This window comes from Macaca nemestrina, chromosome 3 (assembly GCF_043159975.1).
Source record: "Macaca nemestrina isolate mMacNem1 chromosome 3, mMacNem.hap1, whole genome shotgun sequence".
NCBI lineage: Eukaryota > Metazoa > Chordata > Mammalia > Primates > Cercopithecidae > Macaca > Macaca nemestrina.
Window position 1 is genome coordinate 171282328 of NC_092127.1, and position 13425 is coordinate 171295752.

At 38.0% G+C, this 13425-nt stretch overlaps 1 protein-coding gene across 12 annotated transcripts in view; it reads right to left on the reverse strand.

Annotated features, from left to right (window-relative positions):
* Positions 1–13425, reverse strand: part of LOC105487819 (recombination signal binding protein for immunoglobulin kappa J region) — a 269442-nt gene that overhangs the window by 60500 nt on the left and 195517 nt on the right. For 8 of the 12 annotated variants that reach the window (XM_011751436.3, XM_071093772.1, XM_011751435.2 and 5 more), the window contains exon 2: positions 10827–11009. The exons of the other annotated variants lie outside the window; for them this stretch is intronic. In XM_011751436.3, coding sequence (XP_011749738.1) covers positions 10827–10843 — 17 coding nt within the window. In that variant the 5' untranslated portion in view covers positions 10844–11009. The remainder of the gene's footprint in view (positions 1–10826; positions 11010–13425) is intronic. 12 annotated transcript variants of the gene reach the window in all.

Sequence of the window (13425 nt, forward strand, 5' to 3'; positions counted from 1 at the left end):
GGCCCCTAGAAAGTGGACATGATTTTCAGAGTTTTGAGTCATTCATGTTATGTATTTACTTGGTACTTTGCTATGTATGAACTTAAATTGTACAAGCTGCAAAGGTGTTGTGTTACAGAGTTAATTTACTAGTTTACCGTCTAGTCAATGTCCCTACGTCAAATCGCTTAATTAAGAAACAGGAGACTAGTTTTACTTTAAAGAGGAGCTCCCCTGTAGCTATTTAATTCTTAATATTCCTTCTCTCACCAACTTGTACAGGCATGTTTCCTAAAGTCATGCAGAATCTCTACTGTCTACAGCACTAGTACTACTGACCTCCTCCCTCATCTTGCCTTCCCCCACAGGCAGTTCACTGACAAATTCCATCAACTGGATTTCCAAATTATCTTCTCTATCTCCATTCTCTAAATCCGTAAGATTAGATGAAGCTCTCATTGCCACTTATACCTGTAGCTTCCTCAACTGGCTTCATATAGCAAAGTAAACGAGACAGCAATAGACAGAATACATCTCCTTATGTGTATTCTCATTTAAGTCTCATTAACAATCCTGAGAGGTCAGCATTATTTCTTTTTTTTTTTTTTTTTTTTTGAGACGGAGTCTCGCTCTGTCGCCTGAGCTGGAGTGCAGTGGCCGGATCTCAGCTCACTGCAAGCTCCGCCTCCCGGGTTCATACCATTCTCCTGCCTCAGCCCCCCGAGTAGCTGGGACTACAGGCGCCCGCCACCTCGCCCGGCTAGTTTTTTTGTATTTTTTAGTAGAGACGGGGTTTCACCGTGTTAGCCAGGATGGTCTCGATCTCCTGACCTCATGATCCGCCCGTCTCGGCCTCCCAAAGTGCTGGGATTACAGGCGTGAGCCACCGCGCCCGGCCTATTTCTAATTTAAAAAGGAAAAACGAAGGTGGGAAAGCCACAAGGTGAGGCTTTCCCTCATTTCTGACTCCACAATGATCAACGAAGTTTAGATAATGAGCCCCACATACAAAACAAATAAGGAAACCATATTCTGTTCCATAAACTACTTGTATTCTTTGTCTTTCCAAAATAATGACTTATCCCAATTCACTGATAACATTCATTCTCTTTTCCTAGTAAACAAGCCATCTATCATTATTTAATGTTTCAAAGAAATCACTTCTTAATCTGTAACTGATTTCTCAGCAAACCAAAACTATTGAATCCCAAGGATGAAATACTGTAATATTCCAATTTGAGAATATGAAGCAATACCATAAAGTGAAATAAACCAGGGAAATCTGTGTTAACAGCTGTAGGGAACAGTCAAATTCAGACTCCTAAAGAATTATAACTAGGCCGGGCGCGGTGGCTCAAGCCTGTAATCCCAGCACTTTGGGAGGCCGAGACGGGTGGATCATGAGGTCAGGAGATCGAAACCATCCTGGCTAACACGGTGAAACCCCGTCTCTACTAAAAAAATACAAAAAAATTAGCCGGGCGAGGTGGCAGGCCTGTAGTCCCAGCTGCTCGGGAGGCTGAGGTAGGAGAATGGCGGGAACCCAGGAGGCGGAGCTTGCAGTGAGCCGAGATCGCGCCACTGCACTCCAGCCTGGGCGACAGAGCGAGACTCCTTCTCAAAAAAAAAAAAAAAAAAAAAGAATTATAACTAAGTAACCTAGCAATGAAGAAAATGTCATACCACTGTATTAGTGCTGAGAAAAATTTAAAAGTGCCAACTAGTTTCCAAACGAACTGGAAATGCACACTAAATATTTTAGGCTATCACTTTTAATGCTGGCCAGTATTTTTTCTTAATAGCACACACAGCCATTAGAGAAATATGGCCAAAGTTAGAAGCTTGTATTATTTACATTCAAGATGACTCAAGTGTGTACAATATTGAGTTCTCAAATACAAATCTGTACGCAGTAAGTGCTCACTATATGAATAAACTATAACAGCAAGTCATCTGTTAAAACACATGCAACCAAAACAAAAAGATTATGGAATCTTATATATTAAACTACATTATTATTTAGAAAAATTACAATTTATCAATGATTAAAGCACAGTTAAAAATGATTTTTAAAAAACTGATCTGTAATGTTTAAGTTAATTTCCACAATGGAGAAAAAAATTGTAAGTTGACATTCACTTTTCAATTTTTTTTTTTTTTTTTGAGACGTAGTCTTTCTCTGTCACCCAGGCTGGAGTGCAGTGGCGCGATCTTAGCTCACTGCAAGCTCCACCTCCCAGGTTCACGCTATTCTCCTGCCTCAGCCTCCAGAGTACCTGGGACTACAGGCACCTGCCACCACACCCGGCTAATTTGTATTTTTAGTAGAGACGGGGTTTTACCATGTTAGCCAGGATGGTCTCAATCTCCTGACCTCGTGATCCGCCAGCCTCAGCCTCCCAAAGTGCTGGGATTACAGGTGTGAGCCAGTGTGCCCGGCCCCTAACTTTTCAAAAAGTTTTACAATGGAGAGAAAAGGGAACTATTTTACCAAATTCAGGTAGCTAAAATCGATAGAACTATTTTTCACATGGAGAATGCCCTACAAAGACACAACACTATAGGTTACTGTTATTACTTGCTCCACAAGCGATGTTCTTTCATGAAGCATGTTGCCACTTCAAAAAAGTGATAATCCACATTTTTGACAGATTCTATAAAGAAGTGGTATCAAGATCTAAATGAGAGTCTCTCAATAAACCTTACAAATTCCCTCATGTAGTTTTCTTGAGTCTAAAACTAATTGATCGGAAAATGTGATAAACCATGTTCAGGTCTCCAGCAGTTACACCCAGGCAATTCTTTACTGTAGTAACAATAATATACCACTGTGTTTAAGATAATAATGACAATATTATTAGTCATAATGTTATTAGTTAACAGATTGATTACCTATGCTTTTAAAATGTTAGCAGCTCAAGATATAAAGGAGAATTTCAGATTGAAAAGAAAACTTTAATTCTAAGTAAAAATTTGAACTTTGGAACAAAAATCCAGTTAAAGGGGAGTAATTCTAACTGTTAATTTTTCCTACTATCTATCAATGTTTTGGTTTGGTTCTAGTATTTCTCCAAAATTAAAACCACTGGTCCAGTCATTATATTCGACAAGGTCTTTATTCTGAAAAAGAATTACTACTCATCCTGGATCAGCTCTCTCCTTTTTGAACAATCTCCTAAGATCTAAGATTTATGCTATTTCACAGCATCCTCCTGACTGGATCCTTGCTGGTCAGATCACTTCTCACTTGACCTGCCCCGTTCGCTGACTCAAAGCAACGTTCACGTATTATTCTTTTACAGGCAGAATGTACAGCAAACTCGTTTGTTTGTTCAGGCTGCATGTAAATGAGGAATGGGAGAAGAGAGAGAAAGGGGCTAGAAGGTTGGGAGAGGGAGGAAAGCAAGAGGACACTGGAGTACAAAAGATCAGTGAAAAAAAAAAAGAGAGAAAGAAAAGACTGAGGGAGTGTCACAGCCACCAAGTTGAAGAGAAATAAAAGAGAGCAATGGAGTATCTAGTGGCCATAAAAGGGCAACTGTCCACCTCCTAACAAACCAAATCTGGTCAGTCCCAAATATGGAAATGTTTTAGTTGAAATACAGAGCTTTTCTTCTGTGGAATACGAGCACAGATCACAATCAAATAATCTCACACTTGGATATCCACCACTGTGAGAAAAATCTGGTGAATTATTACATAAACTCTTTCTACATTTTGCTTCCTCAAAATCCAGGTTTTTCTAACAAAAACAAACAAACAAAAAATCCCAACACTTTTATAGTTATTCTAGAGCTTCCGTCTCTGTAAAATAGGAATGTTAATTGTTAGCAATCTGCAGAGCTGTTGTGAAGACTGGGTAAATCATTTGGTAAGGGAAATCTTGTAAGTGCAATATTGATTCAATGTTAGCATAACACACTCAGATTTTCTTGGCCTTCAGATGTACCAATCCCCAACTCACAAGAGTTCAGTGATGACAAATTTCTAGAAATTGAAATCATTTCAAAATAAGATTACCTTCTTATGTATCTAGTTATTCTCTCAGTTTGTAGTTAAGAAGTTGGTAAATAAGAGTATGACCTGTTCTGCCATGACAGGATAGATGCATGTCTTAAAAACCTAGTATTATCAAAAGTTCATTCATTTGACTAATATTTGCTGAATACCTGTTATGACTATTCACTGTCCCAGGGGATGGAGATACAGGAGTCAACAAAATAAGCAAAATCTGTTAATGAGGGTGGGGGAAAGAATAGATTTAGAAAGTAGACCAAGGATTGAAAATTGGCTCCCTACAGAGACAGTGACTGTTTATTTCAAATATGAATGCTTTCAGTGTGTTCTGCTTGCACCCAGTCACCCCCATTTTATAAGCATATTTGTGTTACTTATCTCTGGCCTATCCCTGCCCCAGGGCTAGAATTTCCCACTCAAGTTAGTTTTTCCACTGAAACTTCAACAATAAAGGTGTTTATTTAAAGTTAAATTTCATGCACATTTGATTAATCTAGCTGCTTAGCTGCTGCCAACAACACTTCTACAGGCATTTTTAATCCCCTCATCACCCCTGGGTGCCATCTCTGGCTACTGATCTCAGTTTGGGGCCAACTAAACTAGAATGCAGTTTAGTTTCCTTCTAAAGTACACTCTAGGAGGAGAAATTTACCAAAGAAAAAGAATACAAGCTGCTAACATGCATGATGACAACCAAAGGAAAAAGACAAAGCTTTGAAGAAACAAATTCCACAGAGAGACAACATAAAACCTTGTGCTTCCAACAGGATAAGCAGCATGAGGTGGAAAGCGGTAAGACTGAAGTGACTAAACATAACTTAAGGGGCGGGGGGGAAAGCAATCCTCTCATATATCGCCAAAAAGCCAAACCAATGCTATGGAAAAGACTAGGAAGAGTTGGATAATCTGGGAGAAGACAAGGGGTTAATGTGGAATAGGGACAATCTGGTGAAACAAAGCAATAGAAAAAAATAAATTCAACTCTTCTATACTCTGAATCCATATGTTTTCATTTACTGCCTCCACCACTGAAAATGTATGCCTGCACACATCTGTACAAAGACAAGCAACCATCATCAGGGTAGTTAACACACTGATTGGGAGAGGTTATTTATCTTCTATAATTTCAAAACATGATTTCTGAAAAGCATATCATGCCCAATTCAGAGAACTGAACTATGTACTTTGACTCAATTTCCAAGAACTTGCAGAAAAAGATGAATTATGCGTATTATCTTTTGTCCTCCTCTTTTGGCAAATAATTCTTCCATTTTTCAACTCCCAAGTGTAGAAAACTAATGTACAATTCCACCACTATGAAACAATTTACCAGAAGTCTTCATCCTCTTACTGTTTTCTAAGAAGAAAGAAACTATATTTTAGACAATCTTAAAATATACATATGCTGATATCACCCTGCTTTGAAGCCTTATTTATTTTAAAATATTCACCAAAAACTCTGTGATCATCCTCAATAAATCTATAAAGCAAACATCTGCTGTTATGAGGACACTGCAGTAGGCACAGGAACTAATCCAAGAAAAATAAAATTTTAAATGTTATCGAAATCTTCACAAAAACAGAAAGTTTAACATTTGAACATTTAACTGCCTTCAATATCTGTAATGTATTTGATTTATGCTTAATTTTTTGCAACTTTAAATTTTATATTTGCCTTCTGAATTAAAGAAGCACCTATTATACAAACAAGTCCTAACATATAAAAAATGAAAAGTGAACTGAGAGGTTTTATTTTTAATTTTTATTTTTCTAAGACAACAGTCTTACTCTGTTGCCCAGGCTGGAGTGCAGTGCCATAATCTCGGCTCACTGCAACCTCTGTGTCCTGGATTCCAGTAATTCTCCTGCCTCAGCCTCCCAAGTAGCTGAGATTAACCGCATCTGGTTAATTTTTGGATTTCTAGTAGAGATGGGATTTTGCCACGTTCGCCAAGAGTCTTGAACTCTTGACCCCAGGTGATCCGCCCACCTCGGCCTCCCAAAGTGCTGGGATTACAGGTGTGAGCCACCACGCTCAGCCTGAACTGACAGGTTTTAGTATGCATCATCATTTTATTTGTATTTTCTTTTTATTTTACTTATTTATTCATTTTTTTGAAACAGAGTCTCACACTGTCACCCAGGCTGGAGTGCAATGGCGCCATCTCAGCTCACTGCAACCTCCACCTCCTGGGTTAGGAGATTCTCCTGCCTCAGCCTCCCAGGTAGCTGGGACTAGAGGCGCCCCCAGTCATGCCTGGCTAATTTTTGTATTTTTAGTAGAGATGGGGTTTCACCATCTTGGCCAGGCTAGTCTCAAACTCGAGACCTCGTGATCCACCTGCCTCAGCCTCTCAAAGTGTTGGGATTACAAGCGTGAGCCATGGCGCCCAGGCTATTTGCTTTTTTTTTTTTTTTTAACTGCATGAGTCTCTTCCATCAATGCAAAGCAAGGGTAAATCCTTCCACAACCAGGATGTACTGTATATTTCTTATATATGAACCTTTAAATATTTACCAAGGCAGGCCGGGTGCAGTGGCTCAATTCTGTAATCCCAGCACTTTGGGAGGCCGAGGCAGGTGGATCACAAGTTCAGGAGATCGAGACCATCCTGGCTAACATGGTGAAACCCCGTCTCTACTAAAAATACAAAAAATTAGCCAGGCATGGTGGCATGTGCCTGTAGTCCCAGCTACTCGGCAGGCTGAGGCAGGAGAATCGCTTGAACCCAGGAGGCAGAGGTTGCAGTGAGCCGCGATCACACCACTATACTCCAGCCTGGGCGACAGAGCAAGACTCCATCTCAAAAAAATAAATAAAAATCAATAAATATATATATATTTACCAGGGCAAACACACACACACATCACAAAACGATACAGCAACAAAAAAACAAAACCAAAGTTTTACAGCAAACTAACTGTTCTCTACCATCAGAGATTAAAAAAAAAAAAAAAAAAGACTGATCTGGTAATATTTGTCTTAGATAATCTGAGGCTTTTGTGGCTGAGGTCAGCTTGGCGATAGGAATTTATCAGACTGAGTTTCACAGTTTTCCAGTTGATGATCACTAGAAATTAGGTCTCTGCAATCCCATACATATACATGCCACTGACACAAAGTTTTAGAAAGGTATATATTGTGTGATACATTCATAACATTTTCTATTTTGTTCTTTTCTGTTTCATTTGGGGGGTAGGGGGTCATGGGAGGCAGCAGCTTACTAAATTGATTCCAGAGTGTGCTACCACTGGCAGTTTGAAAACCACTAATCTATGAGTTGATAACCATCACAATGCATGCCAAGGGGCAAGATACTACATCACTCTACTTAATAAAACAGCCTTGGTTAATGTCACTCAAAAGCCACTGCTGCTGTGTTCTCCTACTCTCTTTCTATTCCTTATTCTCTAATAACCTTTACTTCAAAAAATAAAAATAAAAGATGGTAGGAGGACCCTTGAAAGTAACGTAGAGGACTGGCATACCATTAGAAAGCACACTGAAACTTATGCTGATCACTTCTTCTCAGAAGGCACAAAATAATATAAAACTAATACCACTTTTAAGGGACATCTATGACTAAGGGAAATACCACTTTTAAGGGACATCTATGACTAAGGGGAACATACACTTAGTGGAACTACACAATATCCACATAAATGTGTATATATTTTATTTCAATCTTTTGATACAACTAAAACAGAAGTTTTAAGAAATACATTCTTTTCTATATTCAATGCACTGATATTTTATTTTCTATTCTAATACATGTTCTAATGCTGGTCATAACCCACTGAATTTTTCTTTACCCACTCATGAATGTGCTGAAGCCTGCAATTTGAAAAACACAGCTTTAGAAAACACAGAAATCAACCCAGCAGGATAAGATGATCATGGATAAAGTAGCAGATTCCAGTGGCCACCTTCTTTCACTGATGAGAAAAAGCCCAAAGAATTGAAAACATCAGTCAAATAGTGATGGCTTATTTTACTCTAGGAATAGCATAGAAGAGTACAAGACTCAGTCAGGATAAGAAAAATGTAATAGTGCACCCTCTACAAAAAAAAAATTCTTACCTATTCTACCTTGGAACTTGATTAGATCACTGTCATTATGGACTAGAGTTTAATATAAAGCAGTTTCATTTTACTTTAACAAGTAAATTCCATTAAGAATATAACTGCTAACATACCAAAAGGATTTTAACATTAAGGTAGACAAACTGACAAAAATCATGGACTATACCAGTGTACTTCATTTAATAATCAACACTTAATCTGACACTGGCTTCCTACATGCCCAAACCTGCACTGTGTGTATATGTACAATTATCTATATATAATTCATATTATACAATTATATAACAATATGCTTTTTTAAAAATATAGAAATGTATGGGTTTTCTCAAGTCACTCTTAGAACCTGTCACAATAACAAGGGAAGGGTTAGGTTTGAAATGCAGGTGAGGTGACCCCAGGGTCTAAGTAAGCTTTTAACTACAAAGCTATAAAGACTTCCAGGCTGGGCACGGTGGCTCACACCTATAATCCCAGCACTTTGGGAGGCCAAGATGGGCAGATCATGAGGTCAGGAGTACGAGACCAGCCTGGTCAACATACTGAAACCCTGTCTCTACTAAAAATACAAAAAATTAGCTGGGCATGGTGGCTCGCGCCTGTATTCCCAGCTACTGGGGAGGCTGAGGCAGGAGAATTGCTTGAACCGGGAGGTGGAGGTTGCAGTGAGCCGAGATCACACCACTGCACTCCCGCCTGGGCAACAGAGCAAGACTCTATTTCAGAAAGAAAAAAAAAAAAAGGTCTTCCAAAGAGAACAGGACTTCCCAACTCTAGCTGTACATCATAAACCTCTGTGGAGTTAAAACAAAACAAATGGATTCTCAAGTGCTACCCCAAAAAGAAATGTTAAAGTTGAGATAGCAAGTATTATCAAGAAACAATTTTGTAAACAACACATTGAACACTATCCTGAAACCATTATGTCCAAGAATGTCTTTTTGGAGGGTGGATACTATTCTGTCCCAACAGACATAAAATTCCTGATTGAACTGATTGATTGCCTTGGCTAATAAGCAGATTATTCTATCTTAGAACTTGATTAGATCACTGTCATTATGGACTGGAGTTTAATATAAAGCAGTTTCATCTTACTTTAACAAGTAAATTCCATTAAGAATATAACTGCTAACATACCAATAGGATTTTAACATTAAGGTAGACTAACTGACAAAAATCATGGACTATACCAGTATTTATAGTCCACTTCTATTTCTATTTCTATTACACTTATCTATCCATGATTGATTTAAACTTGTCTTCCCAATATTGTTTCTTCTATTACCTAAAAGAGAGTTCTGAATCTGATGTAATATTAATGAATTCAGCATTCTCCATTCACTTCTATCACTCTTTAAAAAGAGCATTTAATACCAAACACAGAGTACAAAAACCAGGTTTCCAAGATTTCATATAATTAAGAAACTTATTACGTCACTCAAAATTTTACAAAAATAAAAACTTTAAAGGTTTTTGATGGTTAAATGGGTATTATAAAGACTAGAATTACTATACTAGTAACCACAAGTAACAGCAAAACTATATACCACAAACAAATGAATAACTGCATACATACATTGTTAAATAAACAATAATCACAATATTAATTTTTAAAATTACTCATTTTTGGCCAGGTGTGGTAGCTCACACCTGTAATCCCAGCACTTTGGGAGGCTGAGGCAGGCAGATCACCTGAGTTCAGAAGATCAAGACCAGCCTGACAAATATGGTGAAACCCCATCTCTACTAAAAATACAAAAATGAGCCGGGCATGGTGGCGGGCGCCTATAGTCCCAGCTACTCGGTAGACTGAGACAGGAGAATTGCTTGAACCCAGGAGGCAGAGGTTGCAATGAGCTGAGATCGTGCCACTGCACTCTAGCTTGGACAACAGAGCAAGACTCTGTCTCAACAAAAAAATAAATAAATAATAGGCTGGGTGTGGTGGCTCACGCCTGTAATCCCAGCACTTTCGGAAGCCGAAGCAGGTGGATCACGAGGTCAGGAGTTCGAGACCAACCTGGCCAATATGGTGAAACCCCGTCTCTACTAAAAATACAAAAATTGGCCAGGTGTGGTGGTGCGTTCCTGTAGTCCCAGCTACTCAGGAAGCTGAGGCAGAAGAATTGGTTGAACCCGGGAGGCGGAGGTTGCGGTGATCCGAAATCGCACCACTGCACTCCAGCTTAGACAACAGAACAAGACTCCATCTCAAAAACAAATAAATAAAAATTATAAATAAATAAATAACTCATTTTCCTTTAAGTGAAAATTCTTTGTAAAAGAAAAAAACTGTACTAAATGGCCCAAATAAAAATTGTTTTGTTTGGTCAAATTAGTACCCAAACTGAAGACTTCATCCAACTATTTCCTATTCAGGCTACCATAAAATGACAGTTCTGTAGAGAACTAGTCTATGATGTAAAAGATAATTACAGAGTAAAACATGAATAATCCCTAAACTATTTGTTGAATGAAATTACAGCCCATTACTATAAAAACTTAGGGAAAATATTTACCACAGTATCTTCTATAACCATATATCATAAAGGAAAAAGAAAATCCATGGGTTTTTGTCACAAAAAATACTACCATAAATCCATAACCACATCTATAATCAAAAGTTATATATCTTAAATATGCAGTAACTAAATACAGAATATCTTAAATATGCAATAACTAAATACAGAATCATGAGTGTTCATTCTATCCATGACCTTGGGGTCACTGGGAGATTTCTAAAGCATACCTTTTAATCCACGCCATGGTACTTCAAGAACATGTTAAGGTAAGTCACAGCTCGGAACACTTCGATGCACCTCAAAACACCTCAGCCAGTGTATCTGTATCATTCTCCTTTCGTTTTGAGATCATAATGGTTCCGAAGAACTATAATGCTTCCATGTGAATGATAGTCTCATAATTTCAATGACTTAAAAACAAAAACAAAAAACAAGGCCTTAAGTGTTGGTATGTTAAACCACTAAGTGCACTGTGTTAACTGCTGCCATGACTAAGAAAAACAAAAAAGCTGCTGCTACCACTGTGTAACACTGTCATTTTTAATGTGAACCCTCATATGAATGAGGGGTGGAGTGACAGTCCTTGCTTTATCGAGATCTTTCTAGTAAAACCCCACAAATCTCTTTGCCCCAATTGTTTCTTCAATTTTCTTCTCAAGGAATAAAAATTACTTAAAACACTGAAGACTTGCTACATGCTAGGTCCACTTCTCAACGACCACTATTCTATTCTGTGAATGAGGGCCACAAATCACCTATACAACCTGTCTAAAAGGAAACTGATTAATAGACCAGGTAGGGGATTCTTCAAACAATGCTCCTCCTGATGCTGATATTAATGAATCAGGTTAATTCTACGGATGTCATTAAACTGAAAACAGCTCCAGTTTCTAAAGCTTACTTCTATAATAGCATTCATAAAAATGAACAGACAGACAGCTAACCATCAAGTTTTACTCCCATTCTGTGACTGACTTGGCAGGTATCTGTTCCTTTCCTCCTCACCCCATCCCACCTTTCTTACATAAAACATAAAAAATATTTCATTTTTAGAAATGGTATAGTAAGAAGTATATATATCACATTTTAAATCTACTAAGAATTCACACTGCTTTTACCACAAGTGTGGCATCATGTAGCTACAAGAAAGAACACTCAAGCTACACAAAGTAAAACTAACTGATAACTGATCAATAAATACATTCATTTACTGTCATAAAGCAATTTAAATTACTTTAGGATGACTGATAAGGCAAAATTTTAATACAGGCAAGCCATAAAGAGCTTCCTATGAGAGAAGTAGATGAGAAAGGTTCTGTTATACTCTAGGAATGTGGAACAGCTTGTGTAAAGAATGGAAGATGAAAGTTTCCCAGCTAGGGCTAAAAAGTATGCGCTAAGGAGAAAATGAAACTATTTCCTGGTTGAAAGAGTAGATGTAACTGATGAAAATCTTTCAATCCACTGTCAGAAAAAATTGCATATTTTTAAGATTTAGATTTACTGTAGATTGTGGGGAATGCAGACTACAAAATGTAGGTCACTCTTCAGAAAGCTGATAATGGTGACAGAATTACATATAGGAAAGAACTCTACCACAGTAGGTGCGAAGAAACTAATGAAGAACAGAAACAAGGGACCCGATCCAATGAAATCTCTGCCTGCAGCCACAACCATCTTTTCAAACTGATTATTTTATACATTAGTCCATCCCTCTGGCCCCTTCCCGTTCCTACTTAAAACAACTTAATGGCTCTGAATGTGACACACACACACACACACACACACACACACACACACTCCTGAAAGGATATCACATTGTTTCCTACACTCTGCTCCTCCAGACAAATGAATCCTATACAGAACTACAAATCTTTATTTTATCTTTAGTTGCACTCTATTTTTATCTTCAGTAATGTATATTTAAAACTCTATGAGGCTGGGAGCGTTGGCTCACGCCTATAATCCCAGCACTCTGGGAGGCCAAGGTGGATGGATCACCTGAGATCGGGAGTTTGAGACCAGCCTGGCCAACATGGTGAAACCCCGTCTCTACTAAAAATACACACACATACACACACAAAATTAGCTGGTGGCGCACACCGGTAGTCCCAGCTACTCAAGAGGCTGAGGCAGGACCTGGGAAGCGGAGGTTGCAGTGAGCCAAGATCACACAACTGCACTCCAGCCTGGGTGACACAGTGAGATTGTGTCTCAAAAAAAAAAAAAGAAAAAAAAAACACCTATGAAACTGTCTAGAAAACATTCTACTTCCGTGCTAATTATTATAGTCTCCTTCCTTTACTATGCTGTGAGGTCCAAAGGGTGTAACTTTTGTCTTTCATCTCTGTAAACCTATCATCACTTAACCACCAAAGCCTGCAACACAGTAGGCACTAGAAACTACTAAATATGTGAAAATGTTACAAACTCTACTTTGAATATATGGTTGATAAGCTAAATATAGAAAGTTCATGATGGCAGGTATACCTGATATGCCATCAAATACAGTAGGCACACAAATATTTGTTGAATGAATGGAAGAAAATATTTAGGAATGGCGCTTCCAGGCAGAATAGCAAAAAAACACACATTCACTGCTAAATGATAATAAGAATCTAAAATGATTTTTGGTATATCCAATTTTCCATTTTAAAATTAACTTATTTGGTGGCATATATTAATATTTTGAGAATTGTATTTACATCAAAATTCACATTTATAATTCAAAACTTTGTATGTATTAATACACTAAAAATACATTGTGATGCCAGTATCAAGGAGAGCAAAGACTCTGAAAGCGGAAAAATTAAATTAATATAAATA